The sequence below is a fragment of the Natrix helvetica genome, assembly GCF_964273705.1.
Source record: "Natrix helvetica genome assembly, chromosome: 15".
Classification (NCBI taxonomy): domain Eukaryota; kingdom Metazoa; phylum Chordata; class Lepidosauria; order Squamata; family Natricidae; genus Natrix; species Natrix helvetica.
The window spans coordinates 8344874-8369995 of record NC_138565.1 but is presented as its reverse complement, the minus strand read 5'-3'; the positions used below and the strand labels follow the sequence as shown (position 1 = coordinate 8369995).

The window sequence follows — 25122 nt, the reverse complement described above, 5'->3', positions numbered from 1 at the left end:
TTAAAATACCCAATTAAAAACCCGTCAGGAGCGATATGGTTAGATCAAAGTTGAGCCAGGCCAGCTACTTGGAATAGGTGGGTCTTAAGCTTAATACGAAAGGAGCGGAGGTCAGAGGTATTCCTAATATCCGGAGGGAGGTCATTCCACAGGGCTGGGCCCGCCACAGAGAAGGCTCTACTCCTAGGCGCCGCCCCCCGACACTGTCTAGTGGACGGCACCTGGAGGAGGCCCTCTCTGTGCGAGCGGATTGGTCGCAGGGATGTATGGGGCAGAATACGATCCCGCAAGTAACTAGGTCCTGAGCCATGGAGCGCTTTAAAGATTGTTATCAAAACCTTGAAACGCACCCGATAGACCACAGGAAGCCAGTGCAGCTCGCGCAGGAACGGTGTCACATGGGAGTACCTAGTACTCCCCATAATTACCCGCGCGGCTGCGTTCTGGACCAACTGTAGCCTCCGGGTGCATTTCAAGGGAAGCCCCATGTAGAGAGCGTTACAGTAGTCCAAGCGAGACGTCACCAGCGCATGAGTGACTGTGCGTAAGGCGTCCCGGTCCAGTAGGGGGCGCAATTGGCGCACCAGGTGAACCTGGTGGAACGCCCCCCTTGCCACGGCTGTCACATGGTCATCCATGGACAGCCGGGCATCCAGGAGGACGCCCAAATTGCGCGCCCGCTCCACGGGGGCAAGTTGAATGCCCCCAATGGCCAATGATGGAGTTAATTGGCTGAACCGGGGAGCTGGTACCCACAGCCACTCCGTCTTGGAGGGGTTGAGCTTGAGTCGGTTGTCATCCATCCAGATCCGTACGGCTTCCACACACCGGGACATCACTTCGATGGCCTCGTTGGGGTGTTTCGGGGTGGAAAAGTACAGCTGAGTATCATCAGCGTACAGGTGGTATCCCACCCCGAAACCACGGATGATCTCACCCAGCGGCTTCATATATGTGTTGAACAGGAGTGGCGAGAGGACCGACCCCTGTGGCACCCCACAAGTAAGGGGGCGTATGAGTGTAAAGATTGAGTGTAAAACTGTAATCGGGGATTTGGAGGCTTTCAAAGCCTGGGTCCTTCTATCTTGGTACTGAATTAAAATTATATTCTGGTCTATAATAATAATAATAATAAAATACGTTACGACGTCCTAGGCCCCTGGGTGGGGCTTGACTAGTAATTAATGCCAAATCCGGCTAAACAACTGGCCACTGTGATACAATTCTGTTAATGCAATATTAATATTAATATTACCAATAATAATAATAATAATAATAATAATAATAATAATAATAATAATAATAATAATAATAATAATAATAATAATAATAATAATAATAATAAAAACTCCGCCATTGCCGGTCCCAAGCCCGGATGAGAAAGGAGGAGGGTTGGGGTCAGGTTGGCAACCTGGCCCCATAAAAAAACTCGCCAACCCATACAACATGGTGAAAGAAACGAATAAAAATTCTATACCGCATCGGTCGTCGCGCGGGTTAACAAGGGCCGCGGCGGATGTTGAGGTCCCTGGGCATCCGTCGACAAGTGGGCTACAAGTGGACCAGCCAGCAAAACGACAGAAATATAGTGCAGATGAAAATTGTGCCATAATGGCCTGTTATTACAACTCAGAGCCAAAAAAAAAGAGGCTATTTAAAGCGAATGTATGATTTATGGAAACAACAATATCCAGATTCAAATGTTAGTGGACAACGACTAGCAGATCAAAGGCGATTTATTATACGAAATAAAGTGTTTAGCGAAGTTGAACTTGAGGAAATTCAGGCAAATTGCAAAACAACAACAACAACATCACAAGAGGAAATAAGTGATACTCATGACACAACTAAAGAAATCATAGGAGAACTCCCAGAGGAAGCTGCCGGAGAGGAAATAAAAACATTACCACCAGAACTACTTACCATTGAACCAACTGATGAACCAACTCAAAAACAAAATGAACTGAAGGACAAGATCATGGAGCATTTTCTGGCTAGGGAGGAAAGGCAACGTTTACCATCATTCAAAACTGTCCCTAAGAAAATTTTGGGTCCTATCATGAAAATGGTTAATGCAGTGCTTTCAACAATTGAATCGGGATCCATCTCGGAAACAAATCAGTTAATGTACAGTGCAGCTGTAATAGTCACTAATGAACTAGGCATTAAAATCAAAGTACCTAATCACACAATGGAAAAAGCATCAAAGCCAAAGTGGAAAATCCGATTAGAACAAAAAGTCAAAAAATTAAGGGCAGATGCTAGCAACTTAAAGAACATACATGAGCAACGGCTTAAAAACAGAAAAATCATAGATCAGCTAATCAGAAGATATAAATTGGATACAAGAAACATCAATGAAGCTGTAGAGATTGTAAAACAGCAGATAACAGCAACAGCTAGAAAAATTGAAAGATATGAGGCACGAATCATCCAGTATAAACAAAACCAACAATTTCGATCAGACCAACGGCGTTTTTATCAAAGTCTTAATGTGAATGGTGGCACCAAAAGTCAAAAACCAGAAAAGCAGGCCACAGCTGAATTCTGGAAAGAATTGTGGGGAAATGCAAAGGACTACAATAAGGAAGCAAAGTGGATACATGACTTTGAGGAAAGCATTGGTAACAAACAAATGCAAGTATTAGAAATAACAACTGAGATGGTCAAAAATCGAGTAAAAAAAGTAAAGAATTGGACATCACCTGGAAATGATCAATTACATGGTTTCTGGCTCAAATATCTGACCAGTTTACATGCAATGTTGGCCAGGCAACTGAATGAAATTTTACAAAATGGTCAAATTGATGAATGGTTGACAACTGGAAAAACATACTTGATTCAGAAAGATGCAACTAAAGGAACAATACCTGAAAACTACAGACCAATAACATGCTTGCCAACAACCTTTAAATTACTCACAGGCATTATTGCAGATAACATTATGGATTATTTGGAAACAAACAACATCTTGCCAGTAGAGCAAAAAGGCAACAAAAGAAGGAGTAGGGGCACAAAAGATCAGCTCCTAATTGATAAAATGATATTAGAAAATTGTAAGAAAAGAAAAACGAACTTGAATATGGTCTGGATTGATTATAAAAAAGCATTCGACTCATTGCCACATAGTTGGATCATAAAATGCTTAGAAACAACTGGCATTAGTAAAAATATTACATCCTTCACTGAAAAGGCGATGAAACAATGGAGAACTGAGTTGGCAGTAGCGAATGAGAACTATGGAATGGTTAATATCAAGCGAAGAATTTTCCAGGGTAATTCACTTTCACCTCTTCTCTTCATCATTGCGATGATCCCACTATCAGTAATCTTAAAAAAAATGAAATTAGGCTACCAAACAGCCAAAGAAGCTGAAAAAATTTCACATTTATTATATATGGATGATTTGAAACTCTATGGAAAGTCAGAAATAGAAATCCAATCACTGACAAACACTGTCCGAGTATTCAGCACCGATATTTCAATGCAGTTTGGCATGGAAAAATGTGCCACTGTATCCATAAAAAGGGGCAAAATCACTACATGTGAGGGAATTGAAATGCCCAATGGCCAACTAATTAAATGCAACGAAAATGAAGCCTACAAATACTTAGGCATTTTGCAGTTGGATAACATCAAACATGGACAAGTAAAAAATATTGTCAGGAGAGAGTACACCAACAGAGTTAGGAAAATTTTGAAATCTAAATTAAATGGTGGAAATACAATCAAGGCCATAAATACCTGGGCAATACCAGTTATAAGATACACAGCTGGTATAGTTAACTGGACACAAGCTGATTTGGACATTTTGGACTGAAAAACAAGGAAACTAATGACAATGCACTACAGTTTACATCCACGCGGTGACACTGATAGACTATACCTGCCCCGAAAATCAGGTGGCAGAGGATTATTACAAGTGAAGCAAATAGTTGAAGAAGAAAAACATGCACTAGCTGATTATTTAAAAGAAAGTCAAGAACATCTATTAATCGAAGTAAAGAACAAAAATCTACTGAAGGCCCAACAGACGAAACAAGAATACAGAAAAGATGTGATAAAATCAAGAATGGAGAGTTGGCAGAACAAAGCCTTACATGGTCAATTTCTGGAAAAAATAAAAGATAAAGTGGACAGTAAAAAAACTTGGTTATGGTTAACAACAGATACATTAAAGAAAGAAACAGAGTCACTAATCCTGGCTGCGCAAGAACAAGCTATCCGAACAAATGCCATTAAGGCCAAAATCGAAAAATCCTCTGATGATGCCAAATGCAGACTTTGCAAAGAAGTTGATGAAACTGTTGACCACATACTCAGCTGCTGTAAAAAAATCGCGCAGACTGATTATAAATTGTGGCACAATTCAGTAGCACAAATGATCCACTGGAATTTGTGCAAAAATTATAATATTAAAACAACAACAAACTGGTGGGAACATAAGCCTGAAAAAGTCACCGAAAATCAGATGGTCAAGATCCTGTGGGATTTTCGTATACAAACAGACAAAGTACTAGCGCATAACACACCAGACATCACACTGGTTGAGAAAAAGAAGGTTACAATCATAGACATCGCAATACCAGGTGATAGCAGAGTTGAGAAGGAACATGAAAAAGTCGCGAAATACCAGGACTTAAAAATTGAAATCCAACGATTATGGCACAAACCAGCAGTGGTAATTGGCACACTGGGTGCTATTCCAAAAGCACTGGAATTACATTTAAAACAGTTAAAACTTGACAAAATCACCATCAGTCAAATGCAAAAAGCTGCACTGCTTGGATCTGCACGTATATTAAGAAAATACGTTACGACGTCCTAGGCCCCTGGGTGGGGCCCGACTAGTAATCAATGCCAAATCCGGCGAATCAACTGGCCGCTGTGATACAATCGTATAATAATAATAAATACGTTACGACGTCCTAGGCCCCTGGGTGGGGCCCGACTAGTAATTAATGCCAAATCCAGCTAAACAACTGGCCGCTGTGATACAATTCTGTTAATGCAATAATAATAATAATAATAATAATAATAATAATAATAATAATAATAATAATAATAATAATGAAACAATGATTATGACTAGTAAAAGCCATTTGGATATAAATTGTAAATTGGGACCTTGGGGTGGGGAAACTTATAAACCTTACTTTGCATAAAAGTGTAAGTTTTTGTTTTTTGGGGGGGGGGGTCGGATGAGAGAAGATGTGATATACACAATAAATAATTCTTAATTAGTTACAATAATAACCAAAGAAATGTTAACGGATGTTTAATGATATTTATATGTGTTGGCATTGGCAAAAGCAACTGTATAAAAGCTTTAAACGGTGAATTGGAGGGGGGAAAGGGTTGGAAATCAATTGATTTCTTTTCTTTTTAGAATATGTTACAAGATGTAATGCTACAGGAGGTTTGTTGAAATTGTCAATGAATGCCAGTGGGTGGTTGTGTTTTTGAATGCAAATGATATTAGATAAAAGCACGTTTAAATAATTTCAGCTAAATGAGAATGGTGGTGTATTGATAGTAAAATACATGAAGATTTTTGATGTAAAATGTACTATTCAATGGGAAGAAAATATATGTAATAATTACGATGGAAACGCACGAAAACTGTTTGTAACCAATTGACACGCTTTTGACAGGATGTAATGAAGAATGATTCTTTTTGTGTTTTTGTTTATTTAAAACAATAAAAACATTTCAAAAAAAAACCTTCCAAGTTACAAGAGCCTTGAACCCCTAACCCTTTAGAAAAAAAACTCCAGGGGTGTTCAAACTTGACAGCTTTAAGACTTGTGGACTTCAACTCCCAGAATTCCTCCTCCAGTCCTGTTGGCTCAGGAACTCTGGCATTGAAGTGTGCAAGTCTTAAAGTTGTCAAGTTACAAGACCCTTGCACCCCTAACCCTTTAGAAAAAAAAACCCAGGGGTGTTCAAACTTGACAGCTTTAAGACTTGTGGACTTCAACTCCCAGAATTCCTCCTCTCGCTCTCCATCTTGATGATGTGAGGACGGGCGGGGGAGGGAGCTGGAACCGGTTCTAAACGGCACTGTAGATTTGTGGAACCTCTTCTATAGAAGAAGTTAGAACTGGCAGGAACCCACCCGATACATATACATACATACATACAGACAGACATATACATATATACACAAACACACACACCACTTTTGAGAACAGGGATCAATATTTCATTTTTGAATGGGTTCCCCTTTCTTCACAGGAAAACGTGACAATAAAGGTTAACTTACCAAACCTTTATTGGGGTTTGGTTAATCAAAAAGCATAAACGTTGAAGTCGAAAATTAATCATTCATCATGAGGAAAACAAATCTAAATAAATACTTACAAAGTAATAATTGAATAATTGTATGGCAAAAATCTAAAATGTATGCCAAAAAATAGGGTGGCATCCTTAGAGATTATATGGCGTCCAAAATCGACCCCAGTCCAAAGCACAAAAAATATTGGAAAATGCGGATATTAAGACTACTTTACAGCACAATCTCCACAACGCCCCCCCCCCAGCTGATTCACCCCCGAAATGTATCCCCTGGGAAGGGAAGCCCTCACAGCTGCTTTTGCATGGCCTGCTCAGTTTGGCTGGTCTTAGATTACGTTTCCTTGCAATCAAATTAGCCCTAGATTCAGCCAGGGCTCACTTGCTTCCGCTAGGCACCAAGTGGGATGACCATTTAAAGGCAATTTATTAGAGGATTGCAGCAGAAAGATTTCCATTAATGAAGAGGGAATTCGGGGCACAGAATCGAGTTTCTTTTTATACTCCCTACAGGAGAAACAGCTTGAGAGCCTCACTGGGCTCCAGTATCAAATTACCTCAGCTATTCAACACAAAATGATGAGAACATTAAAATGTTAAATCTGTGGCCCGTTCAACTCTCGCCTGCCTGGCTGCCCACCGTGCCTAGAGAGGGACTTTGGATGAGTGGAAAGTCGCAGCCCCAGAAGGGCTCCCCAACCTCTGCCTACCTGGATGTAGGGAGAAGGAAGGGGAGAAGACCGGACACCCCCCTCACCTCACCTCCACGTGGGACTTGGGACACGTGCAGGCGCCCTCTGGCTGTTTTAAGGAGGGCAGAGGCCTATTTAGTTGATGAACAGGAAGCATAGAAACGGGGGGGGGGGGGCTTTAACGATCCTGACAACTGGGAAACACCTAGTCTCCTTCCCCTGCCATGCCCACCAAGCCATGCCCACAGAACCGGTAGTTTCAGATGTCTGGGGATGGTCTTACATGGTTCTGACATTTGGAAAACCCATATAGATTACATCAAATAATGACAGGGAAAAGCACTTTCACATCTGGAACAATAAAGGCCAAATTAGTCCTGGATTCAGCCACAGCACAATTGCTCCAATTAGGCACTGATTGGGATGGCTATTTAAAGGCAGATTCTTAGAGTATTGTAGCAAAGAGATTTCCATCAATGAAAAGAGGGAATCCAGGACACAGAATCGGATTTAATTTTATACTCCATATAGTAGAAAAAGTGGAAAACAAGAGTTGATTGCATGGAAGAAATCATCCTGCTCAGTTAGTTACATCAGATACATGGACAGTAACATCCCATAATATACCGTATTTTTCGGAGTATAAGACGCACCAAGATTTTAAAGAGGCAAATAAAAAGTGTTTGCACTCTGCAAAACTCCCAAAAACGGCCCGTTCCCCGCCCACCCAAGAAAGGCATGAATAGCCTTTAGGCAGCTTGCAGTGCTTCTGTGGGATGCCCCCCACCCCAAAACAAGCAAACATGGCTCATTTTTTGCCCAAAGGGCCCTATTTTTATCAAAAAAAATTGCATGCATAGCCTTTAGGCGGCTAATAGCCTTTAGGAGCCTCCGTGGGGCTGGGGGCAAAATTGAGGAAAATAACAGCCTGCTTTTCACTCATTTCTGCCCTCCCCAGCCCCCAGGAGCTCTCTGAAAGCCTTCTACATGCTCTGCATGGCCATTTTGGTGAAGGGGGCAGGGTTTGGGGGGGCAAAAAATGTTGTAGTCAGTGTATAAGATGCACCCAGATTTTCAGCCTCTTTTTGAGGGAAAAAGGTGCATCTTATACTCCGAAAAATACTGGGAAAGGTCCCTTATTTGGCATTTATTATTCTGTTGCTTTGTATGTAGACTGAGAACTTGTGCACTCAAGACAAATTCCTTGTGTGCCTATTCACACTTGGCCAAATTAAATAGGCAATTCAATTCAATTCCTGATACACACTCTGGGACTGAAGATCTTCTCACACTCAGGCATGTTTATCATTTTTCTCCCACATGAATTTTTTGGTGTCGGTAGAGGCCTCTACGCTCAGTATAGCTCTTTCCGCACTCCAGACATATATGTGGTTTTTCACCTGAGTGGATTGTTTGATGTCTACGGAGGTTTCCAATCACAGTAAAGCTCTTTCCACACTCCAGACATATATGTGGTTTTTCACCTGTATGAATTCTTTGATGGTTATTAAAACTACTCCTTTCACTGAAGCTCTTTCCACACACCAGACATTTATGTGGTTTTTCACCTGTGTGAATTCTTTGATGTGTATTAAGACTGCTCCTTTCACTGAAGCTCTTTCCACACTCCAGACATTTATGTGGTTTTTCACCTGTGTGAATTCTTTGATGTTTATTAAAACTGCTCCTCCAACTGAAGCTCTTTCCACACTCCAGACATTTATGTGGTTTTTCACCTGTGTGAATTCTTTGATGGTTATTAAGCCTGCTCCTTTCATTGAAGCTCTTTCCACACTTCAGACATTTATGTGGTTTTTCACCTGTGTGAATCCCTTGGTGTAGACGGAGGTTACTACACCTAATAAAGCTCATTCCACACTCCAGGCATTTGTAAGGTCTTTCTCCTGAGTGGATTCTTTGATGGATATTAAGACTGTCCCTTACAATGAAGCTCTTTCCACACTCCAGACATTTATGTGGTTTTTCACCTGTGTGAATTTTTTTATGTTTATTAAGACTGCCCTTTTCACTGAAGCTCTTTCCACACTCCAGACATTTATGTGGTTTTTCACCTGTGTGAATTCTTTGATGGTTATTAAGACCGCTCCTTTGACTGAAGCTCTTTCCACACTCCAGACATTTATGTGGTTTTTCACTTGTGTGAATTCTTTGATGGATATTAAGACTGCTCCTTACATTAAAGCTCTTTCCACACTGCAGACATTTGTGTGGTTTCTCTCCTGTGTGAATCATTTGATGTCGATGGAGATGTCCACTCAGAGTAAAGCTCTTTCCACACACCAGGCATTTATGAGGTTTTTCTCCTCTGTGGATTCTTTGATGACTATCTAGACTTCCCCTTGTAGTGAAGCTCTTTCCACACTCCAGGCATATATTCGGCTTGTGGGTTCTTTGATGTTTTTCAAGGGTTTGAATTGTTTTGAAGGATTTTTCACATTCCCCGCATTCATACTCTTCTTGTAAATGGACTCTTTGATGTATATAAAGGTTGCCCCTCTGACTGAAGCTCCTTCCACAGTCCAGGCATTTGTGAGGTTTTTCTCCGGAGTGGATCATTATATGCCTTTGAAGGTTGGCATTTCTTTTGAAGGATTTTTCACATTCTGTGCATTTGTATTTCTTTTCTCCTGAGTGAACATTTAGGTGGGTTTTAAGAGCATCTTTTCTTTTGAAGGATTTTTCACACTCCAGGCATTGATATTTCTTTCCTCTCTCCGGGCATTTATTCGGTTTCTCTCTCCAGTGGATCCTTTGATGTTTATAAAGATATCTTCTTTCACGGAATCTCTTTCCACACTCCAGGCATTTATTAGGTTTCTCTCCGGAGTGGAGTCTTAGATGGCTTTGAAGATGGTCTTTTTTTTTGAAGGATTTTTCACATTCTGAACACTGATATTTCTGTTCCTCTGTGTGGATGCTTAAATGCTTTTGAAGATCTCTGGTTTTTTGGAAGGATTGTTCACATTCTGTGCATTTGTATTTCTTTTCCCCTGAGTGGATTCTTTCATGTCTATCAAAGTCGCTCCTCTGATTGAAGCTCTTTCCACACTCCAGGCATTTAAATGGTTCCTCTCTTGAATGGACCCTTAGATGCCTTTGAAGATGGTCGTTTTTCTTGAAGGACTTTTCACATTCTGGGTACTGATATTTCTTTCCTCCATTCTGGATCCGTTGGGGATTCTGGGGTCTTCCGAAGTTCCCTCCGCCCTCCAGGACCGTCTCGGGGTCTCCGCCCGTTTCCTCCTCCCTGAATCTCCCTCCAGGCAGCCGCCTTTCCCGGGGTCCCCCTTGGCTCATCCCTCCTCCAGCCCCGGAGCCTCCAGGCCTTTCCCCGCCGTCTCCGAGGAAGCCGCGCTGGTAACCGGGCAGGGCTGCTCCGCGGGGTCCGCTCTTCTCCTCCTCCTCCTCTCGGGCGGCGCTTCCTTCCTTCCCCCGCCGGGCTCCTGCGTCCTCCTGCAGGGGAGAGAGAGAGGCGGGTGAAGGGTGTGTCCCCTTCCCCGCAGGGGAGGCCCACGGCCGAAGCCTCCGCCTCCCACGGGCCTCCCTCCCAGGACTTTCTTGTCCACAGAGCCTCTCAGCCTGGCGACTCCCAGCAGCCCCCGCGCCCTACCTGCATCCAGTGACTTCCGTCGCCTAACCGCAGACCTTCTCCCGTCGCTCCTCTGATTGCGCAGCTGTGGGCGGGGCCTCTTCCTCTCCTCCCCTGTCGCTCCCGTAGGATTCTCCGATTGCGACGAAAACTTTCTCTTCATGGCTTGTTCCTATTTGCATGCGGCGCCTTCTACGCCATCCTATTGGCGGTGCCCGCTTTGTGACTCCGCCCCTCGCTCCTTACTGGCGCGCCGCCGTCGCCCCTTGGTGTCTGGGATCCTTCCGCCTTTGGCTCCGCCCCTCCACTTCTTGCTCTTCCCATCCGCTCCCTTCCGCCCTCCGCGGCTCTTCCTGTGCGGCGTTTTCCGCCCTTCCTGCCTTAGTTCGCCCCTCCCACCAACCTGGTCTTTTTCGAGGCGGGGCTGCTCTGACGGGGAGGGGGAGAGCAGCCTTCCCTCCGCAGGCCTACCTCGCAGGGCTGTTCGGAGGGGAGACCTAAGGGGGGGGGGAGTCCAGATTGCTTTTACCTTTGTTATATAAAAGTAAAAAGTTGACGTGTTGTTTATTCTACTGCATCAAAAGAAGAGGACATTCATGCTTCTCCCTCTACCTTAAGGTTTACCCACCTCTTCTCTTCCTCCATTATTTTACCTTTACTTGCATTTTTCTTTATATTTTGCACTTCATGCTATGATAAAGGATAAAAAATTGAAAAGAAGCGATTAAATGCACCGGTTGCTCGTGAAGTTTGAACAGGAGAAAACATTTGATTCCAGAGAAAACTCCACAAATTTACACCTTAGGCTTTCCCAGATGGGTTTGTGTTTTTTTTCTCGAAAGTTGCAGGTGTGTTCAAAGACACTCGGAATACCGTTGTGTAGTTGCTGAAAATGCAACTTCTCACATACCAAATAAAGAGTCGGGAAGGAAGAAAAGCATGCGTTCTTAAAGGCTTCCCACCCTGCTGAATCTTACCTCCTCCTCTCCACCCATCGATTGCTCACTTTTACTGTAGATCAGGGGTCTCAAACTCAATTTGATTGAGGGCTGCATCTGGGTTGCGCTTGACCTCTGGGGTTAGTGGGGGGCACAGCCAGCTTGACATCACTAGTGTTGAGGGCGCCTGTGGGGGCAGCAGTGTCCCGCCAGGGAAACCCTCCTTGCGAGCTCAGTTTTCAGCCCCGATGACCTGCAACCCTCTGCCGGCAAAAATGGGGCTCGGGAGGGCTGTTTTCACTGGTAGAGGAACCGCAGGGCGGTGCGTCGCTGTTTCCAGGGCGGCCCCATGGGCCAAATCTAAGCCCCCCTTAGATCTAAGCACAGCGTTGAGTTTCACTCTCCTGCTGTACATCATCTGCAATTTCCAGCCATTGTGTTGAGGAAGTGTCCCTGGGCCACTTGGCTCCATGCTGGAAGTGGGCACCATTGTAGAGCAACCCCATTTTATTGTAGCTGCTCTGAAAATCGCGCCCCCTTTCGGGATGAAGCCCAGTCTTTGTCATCGCACCATTGTTCCCAATTCAGGTCTGAGCCTGGTGCCGAAGCCAATGATGGTGCAGGTTTTCTGATTTTCTTTTTATTGGAGTACTCCAAGGAAAAGGGTTCCTGGTCAAAAGGCCAAGAACCAAGAACCAAGGATTCAGAAAGCTTTATACATTTTCACTAAAGGACAAGGTGAAATAGTAAGAAATATCCTCTAATAAACATTTCAGCAATAATTCTACAATTTGTTCTATTGGTCTGTAGCTGTGCCATTCCTAAGCCTTGGCTAATGAATGCTCCAGGAGTTTTCTAATAGACATTTCATTTGCTGCTGGCCATCTCTATTCCTAACTTTTAGCTGAGGTCTGCAAGTTGTCTAATCCCTGTTACTTTTATCAACTTTCTAACTACCCCTAATTGCTACAAGCTTTACGCATGCATATTTCCTGTTGATAAGCATTCTTTGTTCTTGCCAGATAGATACTCCTTGTACTCGGAGACACCACCCCCTTCAGTTTGCTTACAGGTGGGGAGGCAAAGCATAAGGATTGTAATGGACAACGGGTGATTATGAGAACAATGACTATGCCTGCTGAGAACAATGACTATGCCTGCCAGGGTCGTTACTGGGTACTTTAAGCAGTGAAATCAGGCAACCACCCTGTCTGTCAATGCTACTAGTCTTTCGGGCTTCCTCAACTAGCAGGGCAGTTGCTGCCACAGCTCTCAGACATCCCAATGCCACCCCATCTAATTGCTTACTAAAATATGCCACAGCCTTCGCCATGAGCCTAGTTTCTGGGTGAGAACTCCTGCAGCAATGCCTTTCCACGCATGTACAAAGAGGGTAAAAGGTCTGGTGGGGTCCGGAAGCCCCAGTGCTCTCATAAGCTCACTCTTTATTTGTGTGAATGCTTGTTGGTATTCTCCAGTCCATTTAAATATTTTCCAACCCCATTTTAACAGCCTCATAAAGGGGCTTGACAATAAATCAAAAATTAAGAATCCAAATTCTACAAAAACCAGCCATCCCCAAGAATCCCAATTGTTTTCGATTAACAGAGGGCTTTCATAGATCGCTTCCTTTCTTTAGGATAACAGTCTCTGGTGTCCTGCAGAGATGCCATACCCTAAAGTTTTTACCTCCTGTTGTGCAATTGGGGCTTTTGTTGTTTCAGGCACATTATAGCCCCAACAAAAGGCATCCCGTCGGTAGTCCGAGGAGCAATACATCTGTCAAGAACAGATCTACTGGCTCCTGTATCTGTTAACATCTTATGTTTAGATCCCCCAATTTGGACTTCCACAGAGGTGGGGTGGGGGAGCAACAGCTCCCTGCCCCTAGCCTCTTCACCCTTCTTTTTCTGCTTGCATGGCTATGCCACCAAGCACCCACTCTTCCAATATCCTTCTTTTCCGCATATAGCCCCCTGTAGGGTTCCAAGGGGGCCTTTCCTCTTCCATGCCCATGCTACTTTCAGATTCCCTAAACTCCCACTCCTCGCCACCTTTTCCGCTTTGTCCCCCTTCCTCCCACCTTTTCCCGCCTGAGGGCATCTGCTAGGAAGATAGCATTTCGGAGAGCCTTCTGAATTTCTTTCTCATTTCTTCTTACCCTCCAGGAAGCTATCTCAACCAAGTCTGAAATTTCTTTCCACAGACCTCCTTCTACTTTCTGTAACTTTCTTCTAATATCCTCCGCTGGCTTCCCTGTAAAGATCATGTTTATCGTTTCCTGATTATCTGAGGCTTCAGGATCCAAATCAGTGTATTGCCTAAAATCCTGGTATATCCTTTCAAGAAAAGTCCTCGGGATTCTCATCTTTCTTTTGCCTTATTTCATATACTTTTACAAGAGTCTTAATTTAGGGAACTCCATCTTTGGATTCCATATAACATTGAGAATTCTGTAGCTTCATATTGTCCCCATCATCATCCAGATCCCATTTTGGCTCCGTGAGGGGGACATTCCCAGCGGCTGTCATTCTCATGTTTCTTCTTCTTCTTCTTCTTCTTCTTCTTCTTCTTCTTCTTCTTCTTCTTCTTCTTCTTCTTCTTCTTCTTCTTCTTCTTCTTCTTCTTCTTCTTCTTCTTCTTCTCCTTCTTCTCCTTTTTCCTCCTCCTCCTCCTCCTCTTTCTCTTTTTTTTAGCATTAACTAGGTAAAGCTGGAAGGGACCTGGGTGGGACATTTATTGTGAAAGCCAATTGATCCAGCAAACATAAGATATGAGACCAGAATATACTTTTATTTCGGTACCAAGATAGAAGGACCCAAGCTTTGAAAGCCTCCAAGTCCCCGATTACAGTTTTACGCTCAATTTTTATACTCCAAGGTGAGTCACACACACACCCTTGCCCTCTCACTAATAATGCCTATAATATTTATTGGTTACCTGAGTTACAGCCCCCCCCCCCAAACTTTTATGATTGTTATGCTAAATAGCTAGATCTCAGGCTACCTGTTGCCTACCGCAGGTCACAGGTATCTTTCAAAGCTTCTAGTTTCATATTCTAGCTATGTAGTTTGGGGGGTTTCCTTGTAAGGGAGCTATTCTTGCATTCAACATCCTGGCTAAGTGGTTTCTGACAGGTAAGTTGTTTCCTTCTGTGGAAGCCCAATGATTCAGAAAACAATTGCAAGAGAGTCCAAGGGTCCAGAATGAGAAGCGAGGAAGGCCCAGGTAAGCACCCAGGAAGGTGGACTAAATTATGATTAAGCTCAGGTGTCACAAAGAGTATTCCTACTCTGTGGGTGTGGCCTGCTTTGTGGGAATGGCTTGCCGGTCATGTGACTGGGTGGGAGTGGCTTGCCAGCCACGTGACCGGGTGAGAGTGGCCAAGACGATGTCACTGAATTCTTTGCCCCAATAGATGATCTACAAAAAGAAGATATAAAAAAGGAAATTTATTATTTTGTGCACTTACTACTTAAATAACATTAAAATAAGTACACAAAGCAATAAAAGAGCTACTTACAGAAGGTAAGTAGCTACTACTTACTACTTGTATTTCAAAGGGAATACAATACATATTTAATTTTACACATGTTAGCAGCTGCTGGAATTGTGTTTGCACAACAGTGGAAAAACAAAGATATGAAAATGAATAAATATTAGAATGTGCAGGAATGAATAAATTGACAATTAAAATCAAGAAGGCTTCGAATACTTTTTCATGTGGGATTTGTTTTATCAATTGCTAACTAACAGAAACAGCAATTAAAAATCTAAAAGTATGAAAGAAAACACCAATTATGTAAGGAAAGGTCACTAAAATGTATAAGGAAATATTATTATTAATGTGTAGATAACTGTGGGACATTACACCCCCACACCCCCAAACTATGACAGTGCCAAGAAAACACTAAAAATCAACAATTCCCCCCCAAAAGACTGCAGATGAAACCAGTTTTTTTCCCTAACCCGAAGGACAAGAAAGACAAAGCCACTGGAATAAAAACCATCAAGGCATTGTGGGAAATTATAAAGGACAGTACCAGGAAGCTCACAGAACCAGCAACCACTTCACAATTACCTAAACAACCAGGTATCACACAGAAACGCACAAAATCTGGCAAAGCTGCCTTGCACCAACCTGGCCTGCCCATAGAAAAGAAGCCACTTTGAGACACATAAACCATGCACCAACCTGTACACTCAAAAGCAGCATATTGCATCACAAATAAAACATTTGCAAAAAGGAATAACATTTCTTGTAATAAACATTCTATAAACAATAAATAAATAAAAATTCCCTAAAAATAATTTTTTAAAAAGATATTCTACACATAATAAATTAAAATAAAACCATTAAAAATATTATATGCATAATAAATTAAAATAAAACCATTAAAATATTCTACACATAATAAATTAAAATAAAACCATTAGAATATTCTATACACAGTAAATTAAAATAAAACCATTAAAAATATTCTATACACAGTAAATAAAATTTGAGATTGTGGAGATGTAATTCTAAGGCTGGTCATTGTGGAAGGTCTTGATGCGGAGTTCGTGATGACCACGAGGCAGGAGGCATATAAATGTAATAAATGAAGAAATAAATGCCCTGTGGTCTCGATGGCTTGCTTGCAGATATTTTATTGTCATTGGTGTGATATACCTAGCTGGGTCAGGAAATGTCTGCAAGAAAACCACCAAGCTCAGGGAACACCAAGGACCCCGCTGTTGTCTCCCTCCCCCCCCCACCCCTCTTCCTCCTGAAACATATACATACATACAGACAGACAGACATATAATATACACACACACCCCACACTTTTGAGAACAGGCATCAGAATTTCATTTTTGAATGGGTTCCACTTTCTTCACAGGAAAACGTGACAATAAAGGTTAACTTACCAAACTTTTATTGGGGTTCGGTCAATCAAAGAGAATAAACATTGAAGTCGAAAATTAATCATTCATCTTGAGGAAAACAAATCTAAATAAATACTTACAAAGTAATAATTGAATAATTTTATGGCAAAAATCTAAAATGTATGCCAAAAAATAGGGTGGCATCCTTAGAGATTATATGGCGTCCAAAATCGACCCCAGTCCAAAGCACAAAAAATATTGGAAAATGCGGATATTAAGACCACTTTACAGCACAATCTCCACGACGCCCCCCCCCAGCTGATTCACCCCCGAGATGTATCCCCTGGGAAGGGAAGCCCTCACAGCTGCTTTTGCATGGCCTGCTCAGTTTGGCTGGTCTTAGATTACGTTTCCTTGCAATCAAATTAGCCCTAGATTCAGCCAGGGCTCACTTGCTTCCGCTAGGCACCAAGTGGGATGACCATTTAAAGGCAATTTATTAGAGGATTGCAGCAGAAAGATTTCCATTAATGAAGAGGGAATTCGGGGCACAGAATCGAGTTTCTTTTTATACTCCCTACAGGAGAAACAGCTTGAGAGCCTCACTGGGCTCCAGTATCAAATTACCTCAGCTATTCAACACAAAATGATGAGAACATTAAAATGTTAAATCTGTGGCCCGTTCAACTCTCGCCTGCCTGGCTGCCCACCGTGCCTAGAGAGGGACTTTGGATGAGTGGAAAGTCGCAGCCCCAGAAGGGCTCCCCAACCTCTGCCTACCTGGATGTAGGGAGGAGGAAGGGGAGAAGACCGGACACCCCCCTCACCTCACCTCCACGTGGGACCTAGGACATGAGCAGGCGCCCTCTGGCTGTTTTAAGGAGGGCAGAGGCCGATTTAGTTGAGGAACAGGAAGCATAGAAACGGGGGACTTTAACGATCCTGACAACTGGGAAACACCTAGTCTCTACACCAGGTGTGAAATTCAGCAGGTTCTGGAGAACTGGTAGCGGAAATTTTGAGTAGTTCGGAGAACCGGCAAATGCCGTCTCTGGCTGGCCCCTAGAGTGGGGTGGGAATGGAGATTTTGCAATATCCTTCCCCTGCCATGCCCACCAAGCCACTCCTACAGAACCGGTGGTAAAAAATGTGAATTTCACCACTGCCCTGCACCTTGTGGGAGATCAAACAGGTTCCTACTGAGACTCATTCATTTAAAACATTCTTATAACTGCCCATCTTTCAACCAACTTTGTGCAGCACACAAAAATCGATTTTAAAGACAAAAACAAAAAAAAAAGGTTCTGGCGCCAATCCATGACAACATCTCATTGCCTGATCCCCCAATGCCTGGGAGAAAGTCAGGTGTTTAAGGGTAAAAGGGTGGAGGCCCTTTTAGACTATGGCTGGTATCTCAGAAACCTTTTGTTGGCCTTAAGAGTGTCCCTTGCAGCGGTTTCTGCTGGAAGACAAGGGGACCATTCAGGGAATCCAACTGACAAAGTTTCAGATGTCTGGGGATGGTCTTACATGGTTCTGACATTTGGAAAACCCACATAGATTACATCAAATAATGACAGGGAAAAGCACTTTCACATCTGGAACAATAAACGACAAATTAGCCCTAGATTCAGCCACAGCACAATTGCTCTAATTAGGCACTGATTGGGATGGCCACTTAAAGGCAGTTTCTTAGAGTATTGCAGCAAAGAGATTTCCATCAATGAAAAGAGGGAATCCAGGACACACATCGGGTTTCATTTTATACTCCATATAGTAGAAAACGTAGAAAACAAGAGTTGATTGCATGGAAGAAATCATCCTGTTCAGTTACAGTTACATCAGATACATGGAGAGTAACATCCCATAATATAACACATTTTTCGGAGTATAAGACGCACCAAGGTTTTAGAGGCAAATAAAAAAAGTCTTTGCACTCTGCAAAACTCCCAAAAACGGCCCATTTCCCCCCCCCAAGAAAGGCATGAATAGCCTTTAGGTGGCTTGTAGAGTGCTTCTGTGGGATGCCCCCCCCCCAAAAAACAAGCAAAAATAGCTCATTTTTTTGCCAAAACGGCCCTATTTTTGTCAAAAATTTTTTGTATGCATAGCTTTTAGGAGGCTCATAGAGTACTCCTGGGGGCTGGGGGAACGACCTGCTTTCACTCATTTCTCCCCTCCCCGGCCCCCAGGAGCTCTCTGAAAGCCTTCTACAGGCTCTGCATGGCCATTTTGGTGAAGGGGGCAGGGTTTGGGGGGGCAAAAAATGTTGTAGTCAGTGTATAAGATGCACCCAGATTTTCAGCCTCTTTTTTGAGGGAAAAAGGTGCATCTTATACTCCGAAAAATACTGGGAAAGGTCCCTTATTTGGCATTTATTATTCTGTTGCTTTGTATGTAGACTGAGAACTTGTGCACTCAAGACAAATTCCTTGTGTGCCTATTCACACTTGGCCAAATTAAATAGGCAATTCAATTCAATTCCTGATACACACTCTGGGACTGAAGATCTTCTCACACTCAGGCATGTTCATCATTTTTCTCCCACATGAATTTTTTGGTGTCGGTAGAGGCCTCTACGCTCAGTATAGCTCTTTCCGCACTCCAGACGTTTATATGGTTTTTCACCTGTGTGGATTGCTTGATGTGTATTAAGATTGCTCCTTTCACTGAAGCTCTTTCCAAACTCCAGACATTTATGTGGTTTTTCACTTGTGTGAATTCTTTGACAGTTATTAAGACTGTTCCTTTTACTGAAGCTCTTTCCACATCCCAGACATTTATGTGGTTTTTCACCTGTGTGAATTCTTTGATGTTTATTTTTTTTATTGTTTTAATTAATCAAAAACACATAAAAAAAAATCATCCTCCATTACATCTTGTAGAAAGTGTGTTGATTGGTTACAAATAGATTTCATGCGTTTCTACCACAATCATTACTTATACTTCCTTCATATTGAATTTTACATCAAAAATATTTATGTATTTTACTATCAATGTACCACCATTCTCATTTAACTAAAATTATTTAAACGTGCTTTTATCTGAAATCATTTGTTTCAAAACACAACCACCTACTGGCTTTCATTAGCAATTTCAATAAATCTCCAGTAACATTACACCTTTATAACATTTTCTAAAAAGAAATCAATAAATGGAATATCTAAGTATTCCCCCCTCTTTTTTCCCCAACTCACTATTTAGAGCTTGTATCTAAATTGCTTTTACTAATGCCAAAACATGTAGATTTCATTAAACATTATCCGTTAAGGTTTCCTTGTTATTATTGTAGTTAACTAAAATTATTTACTATATATATCACATCTCCTCACATCAGACCCAAGAAAAACTACATCTTTATACAAAATCTAAACAAAAATTTGTTAATAAAATTTATAAGTTCTTTTTCCCAGGTCCCAATTTGCAATTTATATCCAAGTTGCTTTTACTATTTAAGATTATTATTTCATTATTATTATCGTTTTTATAGAAGGTAACTAAAAATTGTTTACTATTTATATCACCTCTCCTCTCATCATACCCAAGAAAGATTACATCTTTAAAACAAAATCTAAACAAAAGTTTGTTAGTAACATTTATACATCTTTTTCCTAGGTCCCAATTTGCTATTTATATCCAAGTTGCTTTTACTAGTTGAGATTGTTATTTCATTATTATTATCGTAATGAATTACTTGTTAACGAATAGACATTTAAAAACAATCAAAGAATCTACAAAGTACTAAAATTCCTACTTATTAATCACCAAAAATTAATTAAGCTTTTTATCATCAACATTCATTATCAATCTGTATCTTTACAGTAACAAAACAGTCTTATCTCTTTTGCCAGTTGTTGTGTCCTCTTATTATTTATGTTTTTATGGACTTCTCTCCGCACTTTGTATTTATGAAACTGTTTCTCTTCTTAACTCCATCATCATCAAACTCTTGAAAAGAGGGAGAGAGCTCCAGATTGTAAGCTGCAAAGCCTTCAGTTACAGAGTCAGTGAGAGCAAAAAAAAAAGGAGAAAAAAGGATACATTGTTTTAAAAAACCCCAAAACCAAATTCTGACTTCCGAGTGGCAAATTCGATTTTCTCCTATTTGTCTCAAGCTTATGGAAAACAAAGGTCTTTAAATGTCTTTAATGGAATTTAGTAAGAAGTAGTAGGAAGAATTGTTAGAATTAAAAAAAAGGTTTTAGTTCAAGCCAAAAAATAAGTAGCAGAAAATAGGAGGAAAAAACCCCCAATTTGTTCACTTAAGAGGAGAAACAGGAAACGTTACAATAACTTCAATCCACAAAACAGCGTTACAAAGAAGAAGGAAAAAAACTTTCTAAGGCAGTCCAATAAAGATAAATTTCGCCACTTTATTCTTTGCTTAAGGGACTATCTTTTTAAAAAAGTTTCTTTGGGCAATCATTCTCAAAGAAAAAACCTCACCAGATGGACTCACTTTCATTGCCTACTTTCAAGAGCCGTGTCCGACTTTGTCAGCCTGGGGCCGTCTGTTTACCGCCAGCTTGGAGAGCTTCCCTTGGGTCAATCAGGGACTTTGCAATGTCCCTGAGACCAGCAAGGTTTTATCTCCCTGTTCACCATCTCTATGGGACGGTTTAGGTCTGTGTGAACCGTGTAGCGATAAAAGTATCAACGGCGGTCTCAGACTGTCGAGACCGCACATTGTATCGTCGTGACATTTGCTCTTCCTCTCAATTCTTTGATTTTTATCAAGACTGCTGCTCAAACTGAAGCTCTTTCCAGACTCCAGACATTTATGAGGTTTTTCACCTGTGTGAATTCTTTAGTGTTGACAGAGGCCATTACACCAAATAAAGCTCATTCCACACTTCCAGGCATTTATGAGGTTTTTCTCCTGTGTGGATCCTTTGGTGTTTATAAAGGTTACCCCTCTGACTGAAGCTCTTTCCACACTCCAGGCATTTATGAGGTTTCTCTCTTGTGTGGATCATTTGATGTTTATAAAGGCTGCTCTGCACACTGAAGCTCTTTCCACACTCCAGGCGTTTATGAGGCTTTTCTCCTGTGTGGATCCTTTGGTGTTTATAAAGCCTGCTACTCTGACTGAAGTTCTTCCCACACTCCAGGCATTTATGAGGTTTTTCTCCTGTGTGGATCCTTTGGTGTTTATAAAGGTTGCTCCTCTGAATGAAGCTCTTTCCACACTCCAGGCATTTATGCGGTTTTTCTCCTGTGTGGATCCTTTGATGTTGATAAAGGTTGCCCCTCAGACTGAAGCTCTTTCCACACTCCAGACATTTATGAGGTTTTTCTCCTGTGTGGATCCTTTGATGTCTACAAAGACTGCTCCGCACACTGAAGGTCTTTCCACACTCCAGACATTTATGAGGTTTTTCTCCTGTGTGGATCCTTTGGTGTTTATAAAGGCTGCTCCTGTGACTGAAGCTCTGTCCACACTCCAGGCATTTATGAGGTTTTTCTCCTGTGTGGATCCTTTGATGTTGATAAAGGTTGCCCCTATGACTGAAGCTCTTTCCACACTCCAGACATTTATGAGGTTTTTCTCCTGAGTGGATCCTTTGATGTTTATAAAGGTCGCTCCTCCGACTGAAGCTCTTTCCACACTCCAGACATTTATGAGGTTTTTCTCCTGAGTGGATCCTTTGATGTTGATAAAGGTCGCTCCTCCGACTGAAGCTCATTCCACACTCCAGACATTTATGAGGTTTTTCTCCTGTGTGGCTACTTTGATGTCTATAAAGGCTCCTCCTCTGACTGAAGCTCTTTCCACACTCCAGGCATTTATGAGGTTTTTCTCCTGTGTGGCTACTTTGATGTGTATAAAGGTGGATCCTCTGACTGAAGCTCTTTCCACACTCAAAGCATTTATGAGGTTTTTCTCCTGTGTGGATCCTTTGGTGTTTATAAAGACTGCTCCGAACACTGAAGCTCTTTCCACACTCCAGGCATTTATGAGGTTTCTCTCCTGTGTGGACACTTTGATGTATATAAAGGTTGCCCCTCCGACTGAAGCTCTTTCCACAGTCCAGGCATTTATGAGGTTTTTCTCCTGTGTGGATCCTTTGATGTGTATAAAGGTGGCTCCTCTGACTGAAGCTCTTTCCACACTCCAGGCATTTATGAGGTTTTTCTCCTGTGTGGAGCCTTTGGTGTCTCTGAAGATCTCCATTGCTCTTGAAGGATTTCTCACATTCCAAGCATTGATATTTCCTTCCTCCCTCGTGGATCTTTTGGGGATTCCGGGGTCTTCCGAAGGACCCTCTGCCCTCCAGGACCGTCTCGGGGTCTCCAGCTGTTTCCTCCTTCCTGCATCGCCCTCCAGGCGGCAGCCGCCTTTCCTGTGGTCCCCCTGGGCTCATCCCTCCTGCAGCCTCGGAGCCTCCCGGCCTTTCCCCGCCATCTCCCGGGGAAGCAGCCTCAGGACAGGGCAGGGCTGCTCCGCGGGGCCCGCTCTCCTCCTCATCCCCGGCGGCGCTTCTTTCCTTCCCCCGCCAGGCTCCTGCATGGGAAAGAAAGAGGCGGGTGACGGCTGCGTTCCTTTCCCCGCAGGGGAGGCCCAGACCGAAGCCTCTGCCTCCCACGGTCCTCCCTATCAGCGACCCTCCGCCAAACTAAGGCACGGGCGCTGCAGCCTCCCCTCCTTCACAGGCCTTCCTTCTAAGGAGGACCCTCCGCAACTGCAAGTCCCGGCGTCCCCTGTGCCCTACCTGCATCAGGCCGCATGCGCACCCGAATCGGAAAACTCCATCGCTTCTCGGATTCCGGAAGTGAGGGCCAGACCGTCCTCCGTCCCGTTTTCAGACAAGCTCCGCAAGGAAAACGAAAGCCCTTTTCCTGCTAGGACAAGTCATTTGCATTGGGAAAGTTCTACGGCATCCCATTGGCGGGCGGGCGTGGAACCACGCCCCCTGCTCGACTCTATAGCTGCTGCCTTCCTGGTTTTCATCCTGTCTGGGTCCCTCTTCTCACTTGGCTTCTCCCTTGCGCCACTGGCTCCGCCCCCTCCCCTCCGCCCGTCTTGGCGAAATTGGGACGGGAGGCGATTGGGGGATTCCCAAAGGTTTCTGCAATGGACGGGAACGGACGGGGGTTTCCCTCGCCGGCCTCGGCTTTCCTGTGACGGAACATTTTCTGCATCCCCGGAGCTGCTCCCTTCTCCGCCCCATTAAGCCTGCAGCAGCCCCGTGGGCATCTCCGGGTGGCCCCCTTTCCTCCTGGGGGAGAAGGCGGGTTGCAGCTGGGTCTCCCCCACCAGCACCCCCAGTCCAGGTGCGCCTGGCATCAAGACCCCCTTCCTCTCCCCGCTGGAAGGAAGGGCGGGCGAGGTTGCCAGCCTGAAGGAAGCCTTGAATGTAGCCATCCTTCCATCTATTATAATAAATACTATTTAAATTTCCTGGCCACCTGATCCCCGGAGACTCCTGGCAGTTTGCAAATGTTAAAAACACGTATTTGTACATTGTGGGAGGGGGTCACGGGACAAATCATTCAGGGAAGAAGATAAAAGTGATTTCAGAATAATCATGTGTTTCCCCCCATTTTGTAGTTCAGGAACTTCTGTAGTTTCTCTCCTTATTTTCCTTTTGTGGAATACTCTTCGTGACACCTGAGTGTAATCATAATTTAGTCCCCCTTCCTGGGTGCTTACCTGGGCCTTCCTCACTTCTCATTCTGGACCCTTGGACTCTCTTGCAATTGTTTTCTGAATCATTGGGCTTCCAGAGAAGGAAACAACTTGCCTGTCAGAAACCTCTTAGCCAGGATGTTGAATGCAAGAATAGCTCCCTTACAAGGAAACCCCCCAAACTACATAGCTAGAATATGAAACTAGAAGCTTTGAAAGATACCTGTGACCTGTGATTTAGCTATTTAGCATAACAATCGTAAAAGCTTGGGGGGGGGGGCTTTAACTCAGGTAACCAATAAATATTATAGGCATTATTAGTGGGGAGGCAAGGGTGGTGTGTGTGACTCACCTTGGAGTATAAAAATTGAGTGTAAAACTGTAATCGGCACTTGGAGGCTTTCAAAGCCTGGTTCCTTCTTCCTTGGTACCGAAATAAAAGTATATTCTGGTCTCATATCTTGGGTTTGCCGGATCAATTGGCTTTGACACTAACTGACCACCCAGGTCTCTTCCAGCTCCGTTCTGTTCCTTCCCCATTTATCTAGTTAATGCTAATTAGTATTCCTAAGGAAAGAATATTGGGCACCTGGGAGAACCTTTGGGTACCCCACTGCCTACTTCCCTGCATGTGGAAGGGAAGTTCCATTAAGGCAGGGCTGTGGCTCATAAGTCGTTCCAAATATGATCTCCAGAATCCCAATAGAGGAAGATGTTTGAAGAGAGCAGCTGCTTTGGCCCTCAGCTTCCCTATAGAGTGGAAGCCCTGGAGTGCGGTCCACAAAGTGGCTGCCATTTTGGAGTGGGAAAAATCATTGCAGCTGCTCTCAGAATGGTGCCCGCTTTCAGGACAGCAGCGTAAATCCTCTTGTCACGAAGGCCATGCATTGGAGCGGCTCTTTTCTGAAGAGATTTACTCAAAAGATTTGGTCTAGGGGTTAAGGGACAGGGCCGGAAAGCAAGAGATGCAGAGCTCTTATACACCTTGGGCATGGAAGAAAGATGACCAAAACCAGCCACCCCGTCTCAGCCCAACTGACCTTATAGGGTCCTTGTGGGGAAATGAGGAAAAGAATGTGTTGGATATAG

At 43.2% G+C, this 25122-nt stretch overlaps 3 protein-coding genes across 6 annotated transcripts in view; 1 reads left to right on the top strand and 2 right to left on the bottom strand.

The window, feature by feature from the left end:
- The window catches only part of LOC309399624 (uncharacterized protein), a 30372-nt gene extending 7000 nt beyond the window's left edge, over positions 1-23372 (bottom strand). The window contains exons 1-2 of one of the 3 annotated variants that reach the window (XM_081967629.1): positions 23117-23372; positions 18570-22908 (exon numbers count right to left, since the gene is read on the bottom strand). In XM_081967629.1, the coding sequence (XP_081823755.1) occupies positions 21230-22908; positions 23117-23132 (1695 nt within the window). In that variant the 5' untranslated portion in view covers positions 23133-23372 and the 3' untranslated portion in view covers positions 18570-21229. Of the gene's footprint in view, positions 1-10617; positions 10643-18569; positions 22909-23116 lie in introns of those variants that run through there. The other 2 variants (XM_081967636.1, XM_081967634.1) reach the window with 2 other exon arrangements.
- LOC309399623 (uncharacterized protein) overlaps positions 1-25122 on the top strand; it is a 200301-nt gene that overhangs the window by 171122 nt on the left and 4057 nt on the right. The window lies entirely within an intron of this gene.
- LOC309399614 (uncharacterized protein) lies at positions 8142-10792 on the bottom strand. Its single transcript, XM_081967610.1, has 2 exons — positions 10646-10792; positions 8142-10460 (listed from the first exon to the last, which is right to left on the bottom strand). The coding sequence occupies exons 1-2, from the start codon at positions 10757-10759 to the stop codon at positions 8292-8294; spliced, it is 2283 nt and encodes a 760-aa protein (XP_081823736.1). The 5' UTR covers positions 10760-10792; the 3' UTR covers positions 8142-8291.

What these genes read in the sequence shown, in the direction of transcription:
- LOC309399614 (XM_081967610.1), bottom strand. Translation starts at nt 10,759, where the DNA reads ATGAAGAGAAAGTTTTCGTCGCAATCGGAGAATCCTACGGGAGCGACA. An exon ending in GCGACGGGAGAAGGTCTGCG is followed by an intron (nt 10,461 to 10,645) that starts GTTAGGCGACGG and finishes TCTCCCCTGCAG; the next exon opens with GAGGACGCAGGAGCCCGGCG.